The sequence below is a fragment of the Hyaena hyaena genome, unplaced genomic scaffold, assembly GCF_003009895.1.
Source record: "Hyaena hyaena isolate Hyena2069 unplaced genomic scaffold, ASM300989v1 scaffold_597, whole genome shotgun sequence".
Classification (NCBI taxonomy): Eukaryota; Metazoa; Chordata; class Mammalia; order Carnivora; family Hyaenidae; genus Hyaena; species Hyaena hyaena.
In genome coordinates, this window is record NW_024081231.1 from 1094876 (window position 1) to 1120636 (window position 25761).

Genomic DNA, 25761 nt, shown 5'->3' on the forward strand with positions numbered 1-25761 from the left:
TTTTAGGAATGAACTTTTCTCTTTCAGTGTATCTTCATGCATTTGCCAATATATTCTAAGCACACACAAACACTTGTAAAATGTACGTACATGTATAAAATCAGCCTTTGTTCTGAGAGGATCTTTATAAAGAATTTAGGTGTTTTATGAGCAGGCGGCTGCCTTCTTCCTGGTCCAGGTTGGAATTTTAAAACAGAGGAGACAAAATACTAAAGTAGAAAAACTTCTTGCCACCAGGGAAACTCAGAAACACTAATGCTGAGGGACTCGATATAAATAAAATACCTGCTGGGGTTAGGTTCATTTTCAAAAATATTTCTTTAGAGAACTATATAAAGATTCAATTTTGATTTGAACAGATTCACCAGAAGTTTGTTGTGTTTTTTTGTTTTTGTTTTTTCTTATTTAACACTTTGGATGTGCTGTGTGCTGTTGATGTTTTAAAGGTTTAGCAGAATATCTATGCATTAAGGTTCTGGGTTCACAAAGCAAGTTTTCGTTTAAATGGCTTGACACTTTTTACCGGGTAACCCAGATGGATCCTATGGCACTTTCACACTCAAGATGAGAACAGTATTCTGGTGGCTACTTTAAGTCCTAAGTTTAAGTATTTGGCAGTTAAGATTCTAATAAAAATCACTGAAAGAGAATATTTATCAACATGGCCTGAGCCAAAGTGGTCCTGTTAAGTCAAAAAAATATGAATTCCATATTTGGTCTCCACCAAATTTCAGCGGTTTTAATGGAGGAAACAACACTTACAAAAGGAGCCTGACTTTATATGCTCCTCCCTCACTCCAGCATCCTCAGGTCCAAAGAGTTGATGCCAGCAATCTTTCTTATATATTTGGATACAAAAAGGCTTCGTCATTCAATTAATTGATTTTATTCATATTTTTATGAGAGACATCATGTGTGTCTCCTTTTCCCCAGACCAACCAGGATGGCACTCAATCATTTCAAATCCTGTATCAGTTGAAGTCAAAAACAAAGTTGTCCCCCACAATGGATTTAAAGCAATTCTGGAGTTGTCTTCCCCATCAGCTGTTGCTCCTCTGTTATCCAATCACCTTGGTATGCTGCAGGGCATGATAAAATAAGTAGCCAGGTCACCAAGGTGGGGAGTAACAACTCACTGGCTTTTTATAGTTCCCCCATGCAGCTTCTGACAATTACATGTCACAAAAATAAGAGATTTACCACTAATGATGGTCTCTTTGTGTTTAATCTATGGTGCCTACAGCCTCCTGGCATTTTTATTTGGGCAAACAGTACAGTCCCATTCCAGGCTGAAATGCAATGCTCCCTTGGTTTATTCGTAGGTGGCACAACTTAAAAGATAAAGTCTTTTGTCTTTTGCTCTTTATCTGCCTATGGACAGTGGAGGAACAGGAGCTGGGGGATGGGAAAGTAGAATCCCAGATAACATTTCTCCACCTAACTACTCCATGTGCACACATGGACACTGTCTTTCCCAACGAGTCCTTGCCAGCCTGCGCATGAAGGCATGGCACAGCTGGCTAAGTAAGGCTTCACTGTTTGCTTCCCGAAATCCAGACTAGCAACAGCATCAATTAGTTCCGTGTATCCTCATTTCTCATCTTCCCTATTCCTTTTCAGTCAAGGTCATGGTTGTCTTGGGGCACCAGGGTGGCTTCGTCGGTTAAGCGTCCAACTTCAGCTCAGGTCATGATCTCACGGTCCATGGGTTCGAGCCCCATGTCGGGCTCTGTGCTGACAGCTCAGAGCCTGGAGCCTGCTTCAGATTCTGTGTCTCCCTCTCTCTCTGGCCCTCCCCTGTTCATGCTGTCTCTCTCTCTCAGAAATAAATAAAGCATTAAAAAAAAAGTTTAAGATCATGGTTGTCTCATGAAAAAATATTCACAAAGAGGTTGCATGAAATGGGGCTAAGGGGATTCAGAACAAGTCTCCTCAAATGTGCCACTTTGACATGTGGACTATTTTGAGATAAAGTCAACTGAGACCCTGAAGGCTCAAGAAAAACATCTGCCCCTCCCTTAATCACCTAGAAGAAGCTAAATGGAGAGCTGCCTGAGTGGCTCAGTCAGTTAAGTGTCTGGCTCTGGCTCAGGTCATGATCTCGTGCTTCATGTGTTCGAGCCCCATGTCGGGCTCTCTGCTGTCAGTGAGGGCCCACTTCGGAGCCTCTGTCTCCTTCTCTCTCTGCCCCCTCGCCCACACATGTGCATGCTATCTCTTTTTAAAATAAACATTAAAAAAAATAAAATGAACAAATGGAATATCTTTCCCAGAATAAGAGTTATTACCAGACATAAATTTTATCTGAGTGACCTGTCTACATGGCAGGGCAGACATCTAATTATTAAACATCTGCTCTTCTTACCATCCTGTGAATCGCCCTCCTCTTTGAAGCATCAGGTCCTATCCCATTCCTCAGCCCAGGATGGCATATATATCTCATTTTACCAGTCTATGAGCCTCTTGTGTATGTAGCACAAAATTATTTTATTTTCCATTAACCTCTTATGTCATTTTTTTTAAGACAGAGAGATGGGGGAGGGACGAGGGGATGGAGAGAGAAAGAGAGAGAAAGAGAGAGAGAATCTCAAGCAGACTCCACACTCAGCACAGACCCTGAATCAGGGCTCGATCTCAGGTGTCTGAGATCACGACTTGAGCTGAAATCAAGAGTCAGATGCTCAACAACTGAGCCACCCAGGAGCCCCTGTCTCATGTCAATTTAATTCTTCCAGGCCGAAGAAATTTTGAGGAGTAAACATTTTTCCCTTTCTCCCTTTCTTCTGACACAGAGCTGTCCAATCAGAAAGTGCTAAGCATGTGACAGAAGCAAACAGGATATGGGAATAAAATGGGGGAAAAAACAGAAAAACTGCACCTACATTCTAGGAATGAGTATCGGTTTGCTCTGGTGATACTAATGTGAATGAGAAAATGGCTGAAGCCATAAACAGTTTCCTCACACTTCCGTTATTTCTGTCTGCACTTCACCCCCTGTGTGCACTGAGCGCACCTATTCCACAGTTCACCAACAGGCTCCCAACAGATACAGCACAGCAAGCTTCTCTACATTTCATGCACGTATTGCCCATACTAAAAAAAGTTCACCTGATACAGAGAGCCAAAGCGGGAAACAGGTCCAGTGTCTGCTTGTTGGAAATGAATAACCTAAGAGAAGCATTTTTTAAAAGTGGATAAATAAGAAATCGGTGGACATACCATTTCTATATCATCAGATTAAACCGAAAAGAACCAGATGGCCACTCATTTTGTAGTGGTTGGCCACTCAGCCAACACATAGTTTTCTACACGTGGGCACCACTGACCTAGGGCAAAACTGAACAAGATCTCTGGAGAAGACCCACAGTCAACTGATAAATAACTGATAAGTAAGGGGAAATGACCCACAGTCAACTGATAAATAAGGGGAAATGCTTTAACTTCTAACTTTGATCCTTCCCAGGAAGAGATGACAGACAGGCCTGCAATAAATGAGACTTTTAGGCAAGCAATTCTCCCAACATCCACTTCTTCCTTTGCATTCTCCAAGTAGCCTCAAAGTTTTAGCCACCATGAAGTAGAAAACTTTTTTTTTTTTAAGACATGCAGTGGTTGAAAGATGGTCAACCGGAGGCAGATGGGGAAGTCACGGAAGCACAGGCTGGCTCTGGCTTCATACTAGAGGACCCAGGATGAAGCTCAATGGGCTTCTGTTAAATTCTGAGCACTCAGGTTACTCAGCTTTGTATCTGAATATCTGTACCTAGGACAACTACAGAGAGGAGGTGCTTAATAAATATCTGGTGACTCAATGAATAAATTCTAACAGGCTGTCAACTTTGGAAGTAAAATATACTGGCTAACACATCTGCTGAATAAATGGCCTGCATTATTACAGATGCTCCCCCAGCCCAGACAGACACACTTTCAGCCTTCTGCAAATGGCTCCACTTTAGGATTTTGGACATTTGGTGCATTAGTTAACTGTGGCTGCTCTAACAAACTTGGTGGTTTAAAACAAGAGAACTCCGAAGTCAAAAATCACTAGGTGGAAATCAAGATCCTGCCTGGCAAGCACTCCCTCCAGAGGCTCTGGGGGAGAACACATTCCTTGCCTCTTCAGGCTTCCCGGCTGCCAGCATCCCTTGGCTGTGGCTTCATGACTCCACTCTTCAAGGCCGGCATCTTCAAACCTCCTTCTGTTCTGTCTTTGCATTGCCTCTTTGTGTGGGCAAAATCTCCCTCTGCCTCCCTTTTAAAAGAGATACATTTGATTGCATTTAGGACCCACCCAGATAATCTAGGATTATCTCTCTATCAAAATCCCTAACTTTTTAAGTTATTTATTTTGAGAGAGAGGAGCAGCAGAGAGAGAGAGAGAGAGCAAGAGAGAGAGAGAGCGGGAGAGAGAATCCCAAGCAGGCTCCACACTGTCAGGACAGAGTCCGATGGAGGGCTGGAACTCACGAAGCCTGAGATCATGACCAGAGCCCAACTCAGACGATTAACTGACTGAGCCACCCAGGTGCTCCCAAAAATCCTTAACTTAATCACATCTGTAAAGATCCTTTCTTCAAATAAGATAACATTTTCAGGTTCCAGGGAGTGCGGCCTGATGTCTTTGGGGGCCATTATTTAGCTGAGTATTACCAAATTGAGTATTACCAAAAGAATAGAGCAGGCAGCAGTGATTGTGAGAAACTTCAGACTGTCTCTATCGCTATGAGGATGCTTGCTGCCACATCTGCGTTATTTTGTTGTAATGCCTGCAGTTACGAATGGGATATTATTGACATTGCACAAGTACTCAAACCTTTGGATTTAAATTCAAATCTGAGCTGCCCAACAGCTGTCAGAATGGAACTGTCTATCTTGGGAGAGATCTACATTATCTGTGTTGAGAGGGGGAAAGTCTCCTTTCTCCTTATCATGGGGCCTTAGCTCTACCAACCACTCCACTTTGTTGTCAGGCCCAATCTGTGTGACGAAACCCACGAGGGAATTGGTGTACATGGATGAGGCTGGTTTGGGTAAAAGAGATATTGATGGGTCAAGGCCGAGTATTGGCAGGAGAGCTAGAATTGGAGCTTTGGATTTATTACCATTTTATTTACCACTCTGATGCTCAACACGTGGTTCTTGGGTCCCTAGAACACTGCCTGAGGTAGTTTTTGGGGCTGGCTCTAAACACGGTTTATTCCTGCTTCTTACCCACACACTGAGCTTCAAGTCTGCCATGAAACCAGTCTACAGGCTCCCCCTAACGCAGAGAGCTCCACCCCATATATGGCTGAGTTAAATCTTCATATGTGGCGGCGCCTGGGTGGCTTAGTCGGTTAAGCATCCGACTTTCGCTTACGTCATGATCTGGCGGTTCTGGTACATGGTGGCCAGAAGTTTTACTCACCATTACTTTTATACCGTCAATTCAAATTCCAATGCGGTGAAAAAGGCAATCTTAGAATTGTTATGAAAATAATTTGACCCCAAGGACACTTTGAGAGACTTTTGGGCAACCCCAGGGATCTACAAACCACACTTTGAGAACTGCGTTAAAGGATAAGGTTTTAACAGTATGTCAACAGCACTATCAATGGCAAGCTAAGATCCTCAGTCAGATGGAGGCAATGTAATTATGACTAACCCCAGAGTTAGTTTTGCAAAAATAATTAGTGAAGAGTTGAAGCAAATTGACCATCTATGCAACCATCATAGACATAATTCTAAACCACCAAGAAATCTTTGAGGCTAAAGGTAAGGTATGAACAAAGCATGAACAAATCTGAATGCCATGAATACAGTCAACAACCTGAAAGCAGGGCCATTTTTTGGGCAAGTGAGTAGAGAAACAGCATTGCACCTATCCTCAATTCCCTAGCCTCACAGGAATGAGGGAGCAGAGGAAACCATAGCAGGAGCAGCAGGAAGATGGAGGCAAATAGGTCATGGTGTGTCCTTGGACTGTTCCAAGATCCTGGGGCCAGCCTGCCTGGTTTTGAAGCTCTCTCTTGCCACTTGCCAGCACACAACCTTGGGCAAATTCTGGAACCACTATCTGTCTCAGTCTCCTCATGTCCAAGGTAACTATAATATTAGTGCTTTTCTCACATGATTGCTGTAAGAGGTACACGAGATGACGTACCCAAAGCACTGAGCATGGTGCCCAAAAAAATAGTACTCAGTACATATATCTTATTAAAAATAAGGAACAGGGGCGCCTAGGTGGCTTAGTCGGATGCATATATCTTATTAAAAATAAGGAACAGGGGCGCCTGGGTGGCTTAGTCGGTTAAGCGTCCGACTTTTGCTTAGGTCATGATCTCGCAGTTCGTGGGTTCGAGCCCCGCGTCGGGCTCTGTGCTGACTGCCAGCTCAGAGCCTGGAGCCTGTTTCAGTCTGTGACTCCCTCTCTCTCTGACCCTCCCCTGCTCACGCTGTCTCTCTCTCTCTCCTAGAAATAAATAAAACATTAAAAAAATTTTAAAAAAAAATAAGGAACATACTTCTGTACTGATTCAACTCTTCCCCACATGCATAAGTGCTTAATCAGCCCACTGTTTTGCCAGCATTAAGTGTTCAGTAGAAGTTACTTCCTCCTACCAGCGAGCCTGGGAAGCCTGTCTGGACCTGTCATTTCTTTTTTCTTTCTTTCTTTTTTTTAATTTATAGAACTCTTTTTTTTTAAGTTTATTTATTGGGGGTGGGGTAGAGAGAGAGAGAGAGCATACTCACATGCATGTGGGGAAGGGGCAGAGGGAGAAGGAGAGAATCCATGCTATCAGTGACAAGCCCCATGTGGGGCTCAAATCCATAAACCATGAGATCATGACCTGAGCCCCAGTCAAGAGTCAGAGGCTTAACTAACTGAGCCACCCAAGCATCCCATGTTAATTTATTCTTAATTAACTCTTAATTGCATTGTGAATCATTTTTTAACTTTGGCTTTTAAATTATTTTTAAACACAATACAACAGTAAAATTAAGTATTAACCTTCAAAAAAAAAAACCAAAGAGATCCTAGTCCTGGACTTGAAAATGCCTTGCATGTTTAACTCCACCCCCTGCTCATCCATTATCAGGACCCCTCTCCTCCAAGCTCTCCACACTCAGCCATAGTGAGGTTTGCTGAGTTCCCTGACTGGCTAGTTCTCGCCCGTCATAGGCTCTCACACCCTCCATTCCCCATGTCTGCCTGGATCCTCTGCTCTGACTCTGCCAGTCTGGTTAGGATTTCCTCCTGCAGATCTCTGCTCTATAGACCTGTCATTTCATCCCTGCTGCTCTGAGCGTCATGGCTCACTCACCAATGATTCACTGAGAAATCTGATGTTTAAATGTGAAAAAGTATACACAACATGCAAACTGTTATATAAAAATGGAAGTGCTTATTATATAGTGGAATTATGTTTCATGTTTTCTTACAATTGTTTCCTTGGTGCTGAAAACATGTTTGAAAACAAAAAGAATTGTTTTTAAAAATTAAAACTAGCAAAACATTTAAGCCACTGATAAAAATATCAACCATGCTTTTTTCTAGTAGGTCTCTATGGTAAGCAACATAATGCACCCCCCTCCAAAGGTATCCCCAGAACCTGGGTTATCCTGGTGGGTCCAATGTAGTCACAGGGTCCTTTAAAGTTGGAGAGGTGGGCAGAAGTCAGGCAGTGAGAAATGTGACTACAGGAGAAAGGCACAGAGAGCTGCGACACTGCTGGCTGTGGAGACAGAGGAAGGTGCCACGTGCCAAGGGATGTGGGCAGCATCCAAAAGCTAGAAAGGGCAAGGACACAGATTCTTCCCTAGAGTCCCCTGGAAAGAATGCAGCCTTGCAAACATCTTGAATTAGTGACACCCATTTATTTGGACTTCAGAATTACAGAAATGTAAGATAATAAAGTTATGTTGTTTAAACCACTAAGTTTACGGTAATTTGTTATGCAGCAAATAGAAAACGAAGATAGTCACAAAGGTCATCCGATCAGTGCCGGTATGCTTTGGTATACAAGCAAATAAGCAACCAGTCACCAGGGCGGGGACTAACAACTCCTGTGGCTTCAAGAAGCCCCCAGTGCAGCCTTGGCTGTTTAAATGCCACAAAATAAGAGAATGATCATTAACGGCAGTCCCGACCCCTGAAGATTTAGATTCAAAAGGCCTGGGACACAAGGATATCCATTTTTACTAGTGACTCTATTAGAAACTGATGGTGGTCCATGCATTGAGAGACATCCACTTCTGCTCATAAGGAGCTTATAATTTAGGTGCTGAGTAGGTATAATTCCAATACCTAATAGATAGATAAATATTCATACTTCCAAAGACAAGTTAACAGCCAGGGACGAGTGTACAAAGCTAGAAATGGCCTGGAACACATAAATCCTTCCATATGCTTTGTTAACAAAAACTAGCTGTAGTTAAGCCGGATGAGGCCTCTGCCAGCTCTCCGGCACAGCCGGTGCCCGCGGGCTCTGGTACAGAATCCTGGCAGCCCCACAGACCTCTCCCCCGTGGGCACAGACTGAAGTCAGAACCCTTCGTAGCCTCCCACCTGTCTCTCTTGTTTCCTTATGAGGTGGTGATGTGCTGGCCCAGGGTGTGTCATCTTCAAACTGAACCCAGTTGCTGATGGCCGAGGCCAGGTCGGGTGGCGGCTGCTTGGGGCTCCCAGGAGGGGAGGCTGCTTCAGAGATGAGGCCCAACTTTTCAGAGGAGTCATCCTGCTCCGAGTGGGAAAGTTCCTGAGAGCCTCCATGAACCACATGGTTCTCCCCGGAGGAGCTCTCAGACCGGTCTGAGTAAGAAGATGGTCCTGGGAGGTGGTCTTCGGTGCCCCCTGAAACAGAAGCCAGACCCTGCCATCAATCGTGTGAGCGAGGCCACTATTCAAAACTGTCTTGTGGAGGAAAAACCAAGGAGAGGTAAGGGGTGAGCACAATTCCGGTGGGTGAGGGTGAAGAAAGAGCTGTGCCCATCTGTCTCTATGCCCAAGGAGTGTTTCCTAATAATGTGTACAAAGGATAACCTCTGCATGTCCCCAGTTGGTACCCAGGCAGGCTGAGACTGAGTAAGACTGGAAGTCTCACTCACTATTCTGACCCCATGCCCTATTCCATTGCGTCCTGGGCACAAACAAAAATGTTTACAGAGGCCAAACTGAGTCGAATGAGAAAGGCAAAAGGCAACAGGGACTGGTAGAGACTTAGGCTGAACAAGAAAGCATCTGTCTGGACTGAACACATTCACATTCCAACTTTAACCTCTGTGCAGTCCAAACTCCACCTGTCTACAGACCGCCAGGTGCAAACTCTGTACCAGGACCAGCTAAATGCAGCCCAGAGGCTCCTCCCCTAGCTTTCTAGCACTTTATTGGTCCAGGAACACTCAACAGTCTTCAAAAAAATTTTTTTTCTTAAAGAGAACTATGTCCTAATTGTGGTGGTGGTTATACAAATCTATACATGTGTTAAAGTTTATCAACTGTGTACCAAAAGTAGTCAAGCTTTACGATATAAAAATCGTAAAGATTTCTAAAAATCAAAGAACTAATATAAAACTTTTTCTCTCATCATTACCCAAACAAACTAGTCCATCTGCATATAACCAAACCCTTTAGACTTGTGCAGCCCAACAGAAAGAAAAGGTGAACCACATATGTAATTTTAAATATTTTAGTAGCCACATTAAAAAAAAGTAAAAAGAGAGGTTAACTACTCTTACTAATATAAAATTCAACTCTGTACATTGAAAATGTACAATTCTAACATGTCGTTAATGTAGAAGTTATTAAAGAAATATTTTACTTTCACTAGGTCTTTGACATTCACTGTGGGTATTTTATACTTCAAATATATATTTTTTTAATTTTTTAATGTTTTTTAAAATTTATTTCTGAGAGAGAGAGAGAGAGATAGTGTGAGCAGGGGAGGGTCAGAGAGAGAGAGAGACACACAGAATCTGAAGCAGGCTGTAGGCTCTGAGCTAGCTGTTAGCACAGAGCCCGACGCGGGGCTCGAACCCACGAACCCTGAGATCATGACCTGAACCGAAGTCGGATGCTTAACCGACTGAGCCACCCAGGCACCCCAATACTTCAAATATATTTCAATTCAGACTCACTGCATTTCAAAGGCTCCAGAGCCACATGGCCCCATCCTGGAGAGCACACCTGTACACTCACACTTTCCAGACACCATAAGTGAAGCTGGGCTGATAGTAGTTGGTGGCAGTAGCTTCAGTGGAACAGAATCAGCTGATAAGGCTCTGCAAATATCTCCTGACCCCTACCTTGACCTTCATCCCTGAGCACCAGTTCCCTGGAAGTCATTTAGCCATATTTATCATGATCATGAATGACAATTAACTGAGTTCTCTCCATGTGCCAGGCGCTGGTCTAAGTCCTTTCCATATATTAATTCACTTAACCCTCACAGCCACCCTGAGGAAGCAACTGTGATTACCCCTACTGCTCAGATAAACTTACTGCTCAGAGAGGTTAAATAAACAATCTACCCAAGGGCACGTCACTTATTTGTGACAGAGCCAGGATTTGAGCCCAAGCAATCTGGTTCTAGCGCCTGTCACTCTCCACAACTATGCTTTAGAAACTGAGGAAATCCAAACTGCTGCTGGAAGTAACATCCTAAAAGGCCAAATATAAAGTAGTTTGTAAACACGAAGTTTATGCTCCTTGGAAGAAAGCAGCCAACACTTTTGCTGTTTCCAGCCCCTTTTGTTTGGGACTCTAAGGTTCCTAAAGTGCTTCCCCCAGGCTTCTAAGTGGGAGAATATGTACCTCAGGAAGGTGATACACTAGCTCTTTTTCACGTTATTAAGGTTCCCCCCCCCAAAGAATGATCAAGTAGAAGTCATTGTAAACAGTATGGATCTTTGCTAATCTTTTCACTTAAGAAATGAAAGTGCTCCTTACCCTCAGAAGGGACAGGGAAGAGCGATTCCTCGTTGAAGGAGACCCACTCTGACTGGTGGGTAGCAATCACATGGTCCAAGGTCGTCATGCTAGGAAGGCACTGGTCATCTTCACACTGACAGCCTCAGGTAGACCCCAGAGTAATGTCTGGGGTGGGGTTTGGTGGCACGCGGGACTTGGGCCTCAGCTGTTATGAGGGTTTTGTACAGAGCAGCACGCAGAACACAGGTAGATTGGTCCCTTCTTGTCTTTGGCTACTCTGCCAAGAAGAAATCTGTTTTAAAAAATAATAAAAGTTAAAAAGGACAACGATCACCTTATATCCAATCCACACAGGTCCAGGGTTTTCAACATTGCCCACAGGGGGGTCTGGGGAGTTTGCAACTTGTATTCCTTCTCTCTGCCCTGTATTGTCCCCACTTCTTGTACAAGTAAAACCTTGGTTTGAGAGTATAATTTGTTCCAGAAACATGGTTGTATTCCAAAGAACTTGTCTATCAAAGTGAAATTCAAGAACCATTGGCTCAGATGTGATCATGTGATGTTTGGCATCACATACTACTTGTATTAAATCACTTGTTTATCAAGTTAAAATTTATTAGAAATGTTTCCTTGCCTTGCAGAACACTCGCAGAACAAGTTACTCACAATCCAAGATTTTACTGTATCTGCCTTTAGCATCAAGATCTCTGTACATGACTTCACATCAGACTTGTAAATAATCATGCAAATTTTAATAATCAGATTCCCAAATTTCCCCAATTATTATATTTTGGAAATAGTTCTATTTATAATATAATACCATTATGGTAAAACAAAAATTAAAACTTTTCAAAGTACTTTCACTTTCTTTTACCAGACGGCTAAATAAAAGCTTGTTCTTTCCTAGTAAGTCAGTGCAGTTTCTTGCCTTAGGCAGGTAGCTTTTTGCAAGCCTGATTTAAATTCTTGGCAGAAACCCAACCACCTCCAGATGGAACTTCCAAGCACGGTTTGCCAATCAAGAAAACCAGAAATGGAGTCATCTTTTTCATTTGGAGTAAAGGGGGAGGGAATATTTGCTTTAGTGAAAAATGTGAGTTAAAGAAACATATTTTCAATCTAGCCCATTTTCGATCTACTATGAAATAGCACATAAAAGCCTAGCCTTTACTCACACTGCAACTACGTTCTATGTATATAGGATACTTAATAGACTTACAATTCTGTTTGTACTATTAATGTCCATTTACAACTTGAACCTAGCTCTTGCTCTTATAATAAATTAATAAAATCTGAATTAATGCAAAATTAATGTGTTTCCACAAAAGAGCTACCATCTGCCCTGAACACTATCAGCTCTTATTAATGGAGTGCTCACAATATTGATTTTAGTCTAGAATAATTTAACTCATAGTCTTGTGACTGGTGTATAATAAAAAGAACATGTTGTGGAAATTTTAGTGTAGATTATTATCTGCTGTAAATCATCTATGCTGGGCTTAATCTGAATAGAAATATGTAATAGTTTTTGCCTTTTTTGGTAACTAAAACAGTTTTGCTGTACAATACTCCCTAAAAATAACTGCTTGCAGACATTTATAATTTTCATAAACATATTTTCATACCATACCTCATTTGATTTGATAACCATTTTAGTTGAGTAAGACATGTAACTATAATTCCTTTACAAATGAAGAAATTTGGGGTGAGAGGAGTGATTTATCTAACACTTTCATTGTTTCCAGGCCCTTGTTTGGTGCCCTAAGAGATTTCCTCCAGGATTCCAAGTGGAAGACTTCACACATCCCAGAACAGTGACAAGTGGACTCTTTTTTTCCTCCATGATAAGATCCCACCCACTGAATGATCAACTAGAGGCCACAACAAGCAGGTGTGTTAGATGCACCAAGCTATCAATGACACCCTTAAACCTAGGTCTTCTGGTGTCAAAACACTCTGATCTTTGGGTCACAGCCACAAAAATAGTACTGGAATATACTCAGACTATCACCCAACTAAAGCACTTTACATCAATTACAATGGAACCATAATGAAACGATCAGTGGAACTCCCCATCTGCCAGGGCATCCCAGCTGAACAGAGAATGGAAAGCCTGGAAATATCTCTTCTAAGTCCCTTTCCCAAGATTTTTACCAACCACAAGACCAGGTGTGTGCAAACAGGCTGGAGAGTGCAATGCTCCAAACCCAGATTTCACCAGAAAACCACACAGAAGCCCAAAGACCCTAAGAGCTGACGCCAGCGGGCTTCTCCCATAAAGCCTTTCTCAAGTGCCATCAGACATCAGCGTCACTCAGTATGGTAATGGCTGCAGGCCACGATAAGACAGCAAAATTGAAGAGTCAGACTCCTCCACTCCCAACAACAGCAGTATGTAAACCAGATCCAACAGCAACAAAAAAGCCACAATACAAATTCATGTGCTGACATATGCAGCATCATAGCTCAATGGTGAAAACATCCTCCTGATCCCGTGATGATGAATCCAGCAGAATTCACAGATGAGTGTGGGTGGGGGATGGGACAAGGGAAGAGGAGAAGGAAAAGGGTGAGGGTAATGGGAAAAAATACCTAGAAATTGTAGAGCTCAAAGGTTTTAAAGACCAACAGTCCAGCTCTCAAGTTCACAAATGAGTCAACTGAGGTCCAATGAAATCAAATGCAGCAACAGAGAATGAGAGCATGGGCCTGGGATTTGAATCCTCTACAGCCTTTACGACTCATTTAACCCCTGTACATTAGGAATAACAAAACTCACTTCATAATTTTAAAGATTAAGAGAGATAATACATACTGAGTGCTTAGTACTGGGAGTAAGGAACCCTCTGTAACAATGAGAATGCTGATAGCAGGTAACCTTACAGAGGGCTTACTATAAGCCTTCCAGGTCCCATTCCAGACACCTTATAAATGTCAGCCCTAACCACTGCTGTTGTTAAATTACTTGCCAGAAGTTACACAGCTCGTTAGTGGAAGTCTTGGGACTAGAATGCAAATTCATGAAACCATCCCTTTCTGTCATTTACACATTCTGGCTTTAGTCATTTCTCTTTTCAATCATTTTTAGAGCAGTTCTCCCAGATGTTAAGTAGAGTCAAGCACTCAACCTCCTTTTTAGAGATACAAGCACACTTTGGCTGAGGATCCAAGAACACTACTCAAAAAGTACGAATGAAAGAAGAGTCCCAAAGATTTATCTACCCTTCCTTAGCTTGTCCATCTCAGATCCAGATATGGGCTGGTTATAGACAATAAGCAGTCACAAGAAAGCCTGGTGGAACAAATTTGTTACAGGGAACCCTTTATCATAACCCAGTGAAATGGATTCTAGGTATCTGTCATGAAACAGCCACATCTAATAACTCATGAGATGCCAGACCTTGCAAGGTGCTGTGCTAGCAGCTGGAAACCACAAAGGAACCCAATAATTGTGAGGCTAAGTTGACACTGGTATTGGTTTCTCTATAAAAACCTCACCCCATTTTTAGAATATGAATCATAAAGTTAGGCTGCAAATCACCACAAATGGGTAGTGACTCAGTATCGGCAGCAGGATTGACCAAGAGACACTACAAGTTTCATTGCAGTGTCTGGCTTCCACTTCAGAAAGCAGTTTCTTTCCCAGCATCCCTTATATACTAAAATCCAGGGGTGGTGAACAGTTAGCTGATAAGGTCGGAGTCACAGAAGTAGATCTGTCTTGTGCCGATCCTCTGATACACACTTGTGAGTCCTATGTGTTTGGAAATGTACTAAGCACCCTTTGAGATAGTGACCTGCAAGGAGCTCGCAATCTAGCTGGGGACACATAAGAGCAAACACAACAAATCCAGGAATAATCCTGCTGGAGGACACACCAAAAATGCTGTTTAGCCATTGAGAGATCTGTAAGGGCTGGAGCCATAAAGAACTGGGCCGATTTCTTGGATATGAAGAACATCCTTGGTTCTGGGCCACCAGAACGGAGAAGTAAGGATATCTGAGGGCATCCTTGGGACAGAGGATCAGCATTAAGCGAAGTTAAGAGTCAGACCTTTGTGGGCTTGTTTCTAGGCAGGTGAAGAGGTCAGTCCGATGAGAGCTGAGGTGTTTACTGGGGAAATGGGAGAGAGAATTGGTAGCCTTAACAGCTGAGGAGAAGAGTTCAGTGGGAAATGGTAAGCTGCCAAAGGCTTGGGTGGAGAGTGACTGAAGAAATATCCCTATAGGAGATGAATGCTCCTTGGACAACACCTAACAAGGAGCCTGGAGACAAAAGCTATTGGTCACAACAGGATCTCGGTGTGCCTGGCAAAGTCAGGGGGCAACATCATCAGAAACATGTACTGAGTTCTCTGTGTTGGGCCCATTTTAGGGCCTGAAAGTACAAGGAAAAACAAGAACTGACCTCAAGTAGCTCACAGCAGATGTCAGGGGGTATACTGACAACACAAAACAATAACACAGTAGGCTCTCTAACCTATTATGACAGGTGATCCCTCAAAACAACGACAGCAGAGCATATAGGTGTTAAAAGACTACTGAGTAGGTGGTCGTGAGGTACACCTTAAAATGGAAGGGAGGGAGCAAAAGAGCAGAGGGGCAAAGGCATTTTAGGAAGGGGGAACAGGACTGGTATGTCTAGTGGACAGTGAGTTACATTCTGTTTACAGTAGGAGATGGTAGGAGTGGTGCTGAGTCCACACGAAAAGGAGGGGCTGGAAGAGAGACAGCTCTCAATTTCAGAATGAGTTTGAACATGTGAAACTACTCTTCCCATTCCCACTGCCAGTGCCTTGATTCAGCCCCTTATTGTCTCTCATCCAGATAATCACCAGTCTCTTACCTGTCTCCCTGCCTTCATGGTCACACCCCTCCAACCTATTACCCAATGCATTATGCCAGAGTGCTTTTCTTAAGCCTGAAATGCCCATGGCATGACTCTGCTTACAATCTCCTCAATGGCCCTCATAGCCAGACTCCTTCCCTCCTTATGTTAGGCAGAGTTGGTTTCTTGGCTGCTTACAAGCAAGAACTCTGATCTATGGTACCCTTCTCTGACTCCCACTAATTCCACTTGTCCCTTATCTTCTATGTGTTGATGGTATCTTACTTATACTAATTTACCAAATTATAATGAAATTATTTGCTAATGTGGGTCTCATGCCAATTAGCCTATAAGCTCCCTGGAAAATGGGACTAGATTATTTTGTTGTTGATGTCTTCAATTCTTAGAATAGGGTCTTATATTTATTAAATGTTGAGTAAATAGTGGAATTAGAAAATGAACAAATTAACTTGTTTTGTCAGGGTTTTGAGCAGGTAAATGTTTTAGTAAGGTTAATTAAAACTCTCTACATAAGATAGCTTGAGGAACATTCTAGATATAAGGCAACATGTATGTGCCCTTTTCTCTTTGATCTAAAACTGTGCGTTCCAATTTAGGGAATGCCTGGGTGGCTCAGTCAGTTGATTATCTGACTCTTGATTTCAGCTCAAGTCATGATCTCATAGTTTGCAGGTTCGGGCCCTACATCAGGGTCTGAGCTGGCAGTGCAGAGCCTACTTGGGGTTCTCTCTCTTCCCTTACCCTGGTCACACACTCTCTCAAAAAGAATAAACATTAATAAACAAACAAATAAATCTGTGTTATACAATTTTAATACAGTAGCCACTAGACACAAAGTAAGTATTGACATGCAGCCTAAATTGACTGGTCTTTGACAAGGATGTCCACTCTCACCAATGTTATTCAACACAGCGTTGGAAGTCCTAGCCTCAGCAATCAGACAATGCAAAGAAATAAAAGGCATCCAAATTGGCAAGGAGGAAGTCAAACTTTCACTCTTCACAGATGACATGATACATTATGCGGAAAACCCAAAAGACTCCACCAAAATACTACTAAAAGTGATCCATGAATTCAGCAAAGTCGCACGATATAAAATCAATGTACAGAAATTGACTGTATTTCCATACACCAATAATGAAGCAGCAGAAAGAGAAATTAAGGAATCGATCCCATTTACAATTGCACCAAAAACCATAAAATACCTAGGAATAAACCTAACCAAGAAGACAAAAAAATCTATACACTGAAAACTACAGAAAGCTTATGAAAGAAATTGAAGAAGAAACACACAAAAAAATGGGAAAACATTCCATGTTCACGGATTGGAAGAACAAATACTGTTAAATGTCAATACTACCCAAAGCAATCTACATATTCAATGCAATTCCTATCAAAATAACATCAGCATTCTTCACAAAGCTAGAACAAACAGTGCTAAAATCTGTATGGAACCAGAAAAGACCCTGAATAGTGAAAGCAACCCTGAAAAAGAAAACAACCTGGAGGCATCACAATACCAGTTTTTGACGGATATTTTTCAGTAGACATAGAATTTGAGGTTGACTTTTCTTCAGTATTTTATCTTTGCTCTCTATAGTTTCTTTTATTTTTACTTTTTTAATGTTTATTTATTTTTGACAGAGAGACAGAGTGTGAGCAGGGGAGGGGCAGAAAGAGAGGGAGACACAGAATTCGAAGCAGACTCCAGGCTCCGAGCTGTCCTCACAAAGCCTGATGAGGGGCTGGAAACCACGAACCACAAGATCATGACCTGAGCCAAAACTGGACACTTAACCAACTGAGTCACCCAGAAGCCCCTGGTCTCTAGTATTTTTGGTGAGGAGTTGACTTTGAGTATTATTTTGCTGTTATATCTTATTTCTCTAATAGCTTTTGAGATTTTTCTCTTTTTCTTTGGTTGTCAGCAATTATCTATGATATGTATAGATATTGTTTTCTTAGAACTTACTCCATTTAAAGTTTATATACTATTTCGAATATGGATGTCATTTTTTTGGGTTATATTTGGAAAAATTCAGTCACTATTTCCTCAAGTATGTTTTTCTGCCCCCGTTCTCTATATCTTCTCCTACTAATCTGTTTTCAAGTTTATTGATTCTTCTATCATCTTCATTCCCTGTTAAACTCATCCTGCAAATTTTTCATCTCAGTTATTCAACTTTTCTGTTTTAGAATAGATTGATTAGATTCATCAGATTCTTTTATAGTTTCTATTTCTCTGCTACGATGTCCTATATATTCACTTGTTACAACAATACTTTTCTTTAGTTCAACTAATATATATATTCTTCTAATATATAATACCTGCTTTACAGATTTTGTCTCCAAAATCCAGTATTTGGGCAATTTGGGGATTAGTTTCTGTTGACTGTTTTTTTGTTTTGTTTTGTTTTTGACTTTGGATAATATTTACCTATTTCTTTGCATGTCTACTAATTGTTGATGATACACAGAAGACATTCTGAATTTGAAGACGATCAACTCCGCAGAGTTGATTTTTTTGCCAGAAGTCAACCTGCTTGCTCACATTCATTTTGTATGCGCTTGGTCTTCCACTTTGTTGGATGGATTTGTGAAAAGCCAAAGATGTCTCCTAAGCTCCTCTAACTGCAGATCTCAACTTTCAAACTCAATCCCCACAGCAGATTTTGACAGCTCCAGACTCTGTTAGGGTGGGCTAAGAGTAGGTCTGACTCTAGACCAGCAGCTAGCAAACTACAGCCATGACCCGAGTGTGGCCCTCTGCCTTTTCTTGTAAATAAAATTATACTGAGACAAAACCATGCCCATTCATTTATATACTGTTTATGGCTGCTTTTGCAATTTTTAGCAAAATTGAGTAGTTATAACAGATGCTGTATAGCTCACAAGATCTAAAATAATTACGATCTAACTCTATTTAAAAAAATTACCAACCTTGCTTGAAAGCATGGTCCTTACCCCTAAGACATAGACTTTCTCTATCTTTTCTGGATGCTTAGAATGTTAATAATGTGTTAAGGAGGTCTTTCCAGTGTGGCTAGGGTGGACTGCCAATGTCTCCCAATACTGCCTGACCTCTAGTACTTCCGCCCCATTCTCAACCCTGGAGCTACCACTTCTGAAAAATCTCATATGGTTTCAGTCTGTATGTTTGCACTCCTGCCAGGCCAAGGATTCCCTGGGTACACCCAGACACACTTCTGCTCCCGAGTTCCCCATGCAATTCTCTCTTCTCTAATGCCCTGCCTGGCAGATTCCAGCTGCTTCACTGTTCCAGACTCTGATCTCTGTGTCCTAAGCTCAGCAGGACTGCTGTGCTCAGTGTAGACTCCAGCATATGATGTTGCAGTCAGAAAACTTTCTCCTGGAAGAGAGCCAAGGTGATCATCAGGCTCACCTCATGAGCTTTCCTTCTCTCATGACTGAAATACTTACTGTGCTTTCTGTTGAATAATACCTAAAAACAGTTGCCTCCTACAGCTGTCCAGTAGTTTCAGTTGTTCACTGCACAAGGACTAGTACGTTACCAGTGATAGCCAAAATTGAAAGTCCTACCCTGAAACATTCCCTTCTGACTTGTAATCATTTTCAACAAGAGAAAAGAAGTCTAGTTCAGATCATCTAAACTAGGGTGATTTTATAGTGATGTCCTGGAATTGTTAATCAGAAGTTTTAGAAAACTTTCATTAATCATATGAAAAGGAAAAGAGGCTTTCATGTAGCTCTATGGATTAATTCCATCCCTTCAGAGCTGAGAAAATGCTTTTGTTTTGTTAGAGTGGCCATGGTTTATGCTACTGTAACATAATTCTTGTTTAGTTAGTGATCCAAAAAGATAATTTAAATCTGAGAATTTAGCCATCTCCCTCTTGGGTCTCTCTGCCATATATATACAACAAGACAACTACTTTGGAAATCTCTGCACCCACTTGTTGGGTTTTGAGGCTACTGGCAAATGCTATCCAGCCATCTGTCTGGAGTTTATGCAGAAACATCTAAAACTAGATTCTAGTGCCAATTCGAAACCCCAAAGCAAAGCCTCAACTTTTTTCTGATCAAAGACAAGCACATAAAGGTCAAAAAGAAAACTGGGAAGAAAGAAAGGAGGAAAGAAACTAAGACTGCATAGATTGTATGTATTTCTGTAAAGCTTTCTTCCAAATCAAGACATTCAACCAATTTCCTGAACGTCTGCTATGAACTCAGCATTTGCAATGTAGAATACAAAATAATACCAAGCATGGTTTTATACTCTGAGACCTCTGTCACAGTGGGCTAAAGAAATCACAGTGATTTAATCACAAAGTTAAAGTAACCATTCCACTTGTTTCATAACTTCTCAGAATAAACAGAAGTCCGGAAGGCACAATTACCCTATGGCAAAGACCTATATCAGATTCATGACTTGGAACACTGCTTTTCTTCCTTCTTCCAAAGTCTTTTGATTTAGGAGAGAACAGAGTTCATTTTAACAGAACCTGAACACTGGAAAACACACACACACACACACACACACACACACACACCTTTTAATTAACAGATACTTTGATGTTCCCAAAAGGAAAAGGTAAGTGGCTTTGGTTACGTGCTTGTACTATCTTTTCGCCATTTTTTCTTTCATTCTTTCATTTAAATGTATTATTCTTTAAAATAAAAAAAAAGGGGGGGGGCACCTGGGTGGCTCAGTTGGTTAGTTGTCCAACTCTTGGTTTCAGCTCAGGTCATGTATGATCTCACAGTTCGTGAGTTCAAGCCCCACATCAGGTTCCACGTTGTCAGCAAGGAGCCTGCTTGGGATTCATTCTCTCTCTCTCTCTTCCCCCCTGCCCTCCTGCTCTCTCTCTCTGTCCCTCTCCCACTTGCTCTCTCAAAATAAATAAATTTTAAAAAATAAATAAAAATTTTTAAAAAGACTGATCACTCCTCCTCCACTGGAACTTGGGGAATAAAATGAATACCCCAGCTTCAAGTCAACATACATAGAAACTCCAAAAGGAATATATGTCATATTTCAACTAATGTCAGTATGTATCCATGATTCTCCACTATTTCTCTTACAATCACATACATCATAATTTCCTATCCCTAGATAGGGATGTCTGTTTTTGTTCCCTCAAAAGTCACATTATTTGTGTGTGTGTACACATATATACAAATGCATATACATATATATTTACATGCATGCATATACACATATCCCAATGTTATAATTAAAAATATTCTATTGTGTGATTTTTCTTCAAAATAAATAATCCTGATTGCTGCGTTACTAAAAAACTCTATGGCTCCACATTCAGAGTCAAGGAACTAAGTCACACTTGGCCTGAAAAACAGGTTGTCTCTGATCTTAGGCGCATTCCTGAGGCAGTGACCCTGAAGGACATCCCTAGGTGCTTGAACAGTGTGTTACATCCAGAATGTAATGAATAACCCTAACACGTCACCCTTTAAAGTTTGCAGAACACTTTCTAGCACCTCAAACCCTTAGAAGGATCTGGCTTCCTCCATCTTGGTAAACTCATCTTGGCTTACTTCAGTTTCATATTTGGAAGAGGAATACTACTCTTCTGCCTGTATGAAAGTAGGACATTGGTGTGGATAATTTATTTCCATCTACATTTTAGAGCCACAAACCTATCACTTTAGATGTTCCATCATAAGACTGTCCATTGCCTAGGTGTCTGTCTATAGGAGTCTGGTGGGTCCCAATGGTGGCCATATTTTCTAGGCATACCCCTAAGACTTTCCAAGAAGCTAAGCAAAATATTACTATCATATTTCATTGAAACTAAGATCCCATGGATTGTAAAATGCATCTCATTTTAGATATTATAAAATATTTTTAAGTATGTATACTTATATGTATGCGTGTATACATAGACACATACATATACATACACACATTTCTTTGAATCAATGAAATATACTCTTATTTTTATACCAAATACCAAAAATTATAACTAATATATATTTCCAGGATGCAAAGAACTTCATTAATTATTTCAATTCATTTTTACAATAACTGTGAGGTAAGTAAAGCAAATATTTCTCTCATTTGATAGATATGTAACTGCCTCAGGAAGATTGCTTGACTAGCCTAAGGTCACACAGAGAACCATGACAGAGTTGGGACAGAATCACAGTCTTCTGACTCTAACCTCTGTCCGCTTTCCCCTCCACCATATTTTGCCTTTCAGAAAACAGGTATAACAGATGTGTTAGCCGAATCCCCAACATCCATTTCTTCTCCTTATCCAGCACCAGAGGATGGATTGTTACTGGTAAAGCCAATCGCAAAAATTTCTATCCCTGCTTTCCCAGCCTCCCTTGCACCTAGGGGTGGCCACATGACCAAGTTGTCTAGTGAGACACAGATGGAGGTATGGTGAGATCTAAAGCTCTGAGAAGTGGTTTCTGTCTTTGCTTTGTCTTGCTTTGTGTTGCATGTCTCAATGAAGGACACAGATAATGCTCATGCAGACCTGATCCTTCTCCCTTTCTCTTTTTTGCTGTCGTCTTGAATCTGGTCATGATGGCTGCAGCTGTGATAACCACACTGCAACCACAAATGAAAGGGCAAGAGAATCACAGTCATTGGCCCTGATGTCACTGAGCCACTGGCCCAGTATCAGTAATCATTTAAGTCTGTATTTATTGTTAGATGAAAAAAATGGTTTTGTTTAAACTATTATGATCAGGTTTTCTGATACGGGCAAATGAATGCAATTCTAGATTAACCGTGGCAAGCAGAATTCTAGACCCCCATGATCTCCACATCCTGGGGCAACTCCCATAATTATGTCATATTGCATGGTAGAAGGGATTTTCAGATGCTAACCAGTTGCCATTAATGTAGGGTGACTAAAATCAGAGAGTTTTCTCTGGCTAGTAGCAAAAGAGGTAGTTCAGAGAAGTTCAAACATCAAAAGAAGGTTCTCCATCACTCAGATGGAGATGACCACAGGGGGACCACAATCCTAAAACCACAAGAAACTGAATCCGGCCAACAACAGGCATAAGCTTGGAGAAGCCTCTGAGTTCCAAGTGAGCTCACAGTAGGCTAACCCTTAATTTCAACCCTGTTGAAATTACTCTGTATAGAGAACCCAACCATCCTGTGCCAGCATCATAAATTTAAAAAGGGAGGAAAATTATTTTAGAGCTCAAAATCTTGAGGAACAAAGCCTTTTTTTTTTTCTTAAATATTTTTTATTTATTTCTAGGAGAGAGAGAGAGAGACAGCGGGAGCAGGGGAGGGTCAGAGAGAGAGGGAGTCACAGACTGAAACAGGCTCCAGGCTCTGAGCTGGCAGTCAGCACAGAGCCCGATGCAGGGCTCGAACCCACGAACCGCGAGATCATGACCTAAGCGAAAGTCGGACGCTTAACCGACTAAGCCACCCAGGCGACCCGGAAAAAAGCCTTTTTTAAATAACTTCCCAGTGTGGATAAAGGACTGGACCTCAACTGACATCAAATACAAAACCTAGTAGGGAACAGATAAAAAATACAAAGTAGCAAAAGAACACAAAATTATACATGTAGCATTTTGGAACATATTACATAGGATCTCTCTCCCCAAAAAGTTTAATGTCTTTTTCTGCCTTGCTTACTTAGACTACTGCAAAATTAGCCTGCCTTCCAAGAGACATGAGGCAAGGCTGGAAGGGTGATCATTTTTAAAACAAAAAATTAAATAACAATTTTGGGTATCTTTCCTTTGAACATTAGGAGGCTAATGAACATGCAACCAGTTTACTGGTGCAGTAATCATGATATCATACCAATGACTCTTCCTAACAACAGGGATGTCAACATTTTGGAATGTATTAAAAGTCGGCTGAGGGGAGAGTGAGCAAAAAGGAAGGAAAGGAGAAGTAGAACAGATTGTGGAATCTTCTCTCAAACATTTTCCTAAAAATAGGATATTTACTAATTCATCCATCAAATTGTTAGCAAATACCTGCTAGATGTTCAGGATACAAAAGTAATCAAGATAAATATAGACACTGCCTGCAAGGGGCTTATATCCGAGAGAGGAAAACAAGGACTAAACAAATCAACTGTAAACATGTAAAATATCTGCAAATCAATGCAAGGTTAAGACCAGGAATAACAAGGGATCTTAGTTATTAACTTAGGGTGATAGAGGATCTCTCTAAAGAGTTGACATTTAATTACTACCTCAAGGATGAGAAGAAGCCAACTATGACCAGACAAGAAGTTCAAAGTATTGAAGGTGGAGGGAACCAAAGGCAGAGTCTGAGACAGAAACAAACAAGAAACAACTGAGAGTAGAATGAGCCAGGACGACAGAAGCCTGACGTAAGGTTGTAAAGGTGTTTCCTTTTTAGGAATATGGGTCTTATGAGCCAAATTTAGGCATTTAGATTTCATTCTAAGCACAATGAGAAGTCAATGAAGGATTTAAAGAACAATTAAAATTTAATTTGCCTTTTCAGAAGCTGAGTGGAGAACAGATTGGGGGGGAGGGAAGACTGGAGTGAAGACAATTATGAGGTTGTCACGTGGCTGAGATGAAAGATGATGGCGGTCTGAAACAACTCAAGTGTCCTTCCGTGGAGGATGGATAAACAAAATGTGGTATCTACATAGGACAGAATACAGCCTTCAAAAGGAAGGAAATTCTGGGGCTGCTGGGTGGCTCAGTTGGTTTAGTGTCCTACTTCGGCTCAGGTCCTGATCTCACAATTCATGAGTTCGAGCTCCACATAAGGCTTGCCGCTGTCAACAAAGAGCCCACTTTGGATCCTCTGTCCCCCCGCCTCTCTCTGCCCCTCCTGTGCTCACACTCTCTCTCTAAAATAAACAAACATTAAAAATAAATGGAAGGAGGGGCGCCTGGGTGGCTTAGTTGGTTAAGCGTCCGACTTTCGCTTAGGTCATGATCTCGCAGTTCGTGGGTTCGAGCCCCGCATCAGGCTCTGTGCTGACTGCCAGCTCAGAGCCTGGAGCCTGTTTCAGTCTGTGACTCCCTCTCTCTCTGACCCTCCCCTGCTCACGCTGTCTCTCTCTCTCCTAGAAATAAACAAAACATTAAAAAAATAATAAAGGGAAGGAAATTCTGCTACACACAGCATGGATGAACCTTAAGGACATACGCTAAGGGAAATAAGACTGTCACAAAAGGACAAATACCAGATGACTCCCCAGAATGTCCCTGAAGTAGTCACATTTGCAGAAACAGAAAGTTGAATGGTGGCAGCCAGTGACTGACATGGGTGGGGAGTTAGTATTTAACAAGTACAGAATTTCAGGCCTCAAAGATGAAAAGAGTTATGAAGAAAGATGGGTAGGGATGGTTGCACAACAACGTTAATATACGTACTCCCACTGAATGATCACTTAATGGTTAAGATGGTAAATTTCACATTGTACTGCAACACAATTTTTGAAATAAAAGTTTTTGTAAAAAATGACCATGTAAGCTGAAACTATGCAAAGCAATTTTCATAATCAAAGGGGAAAACATGACTGTTTTGTGAGCTTTTAAAACTTTCTGTCAAAACGTTAAGAACTCTCACTGATTATAAACGTACAGGGTAATAATCACAAATCTAACATCACTTAGTACACTGAAGTTGAAAATGTGATTAAAGTGATTATTTTTATCAATAAAAAAAATTATAGTGACCAGAATCAGGATGGGGGCAACGAAGATGGAGAGAAAGAAGCATATTTGAGATAGATATTGGAGGTAGGGTCTATAAAACTTTCTGATGGATGCCATACATAGGGAGAGCAAGGGTGAAACAGTAACTCCTGGATTATGGTTGAGGACTGGGTGGATGGTACCGCCATTGACTGAGTTGAGGGAAAGATTCAGATTTAGGGGTAAATATTTCTTTTTAAACATGATGCATTTGGAATGCTTATTAGACATCTAAGAAATATGTCAACTGTGCACTTGAACATGCAAGTCTGGAGCTCAGTGCTGGAGATATAAATTGTAAAGTTATTACCCAGAATGGATCGAG

The 25761-nt window shown here is 41.4% G+C and overlaps 1 protein-coding gene across 2 annotated transcripts in view; it reads right to left on the reverse strand.

Moving 5' to 3' along the window:
* The window catches only part of STON2 (stonin 2), a 113590-nt gene extending 102545 nt beyond the window's left edge, over window positions 1-11045 (reverse strand). The window contains exons 1-2 of one of the 2 annotated variants that reach the window (XM_039257026.1): window positions 10928-11015; window positions 8549-8833 (exon numbers count right to left, since the gene is read on the reverse strand). In XM_039257026.1, coding sequence (XP_039112957.1) covers window positions 8549-8833; window positions 10928-11015 — 373 coding nt within the window. Of the gene's footprint in view, window positions 1-8548; window positions 8834-10927 lie in introns of both variants that reach the window. The other variant, XM_039257027.1, reaches the window with a different exon arrangement.
* Between the last annotated feature and the right edge of the window lie 14716 nt (window positions 11046-25761).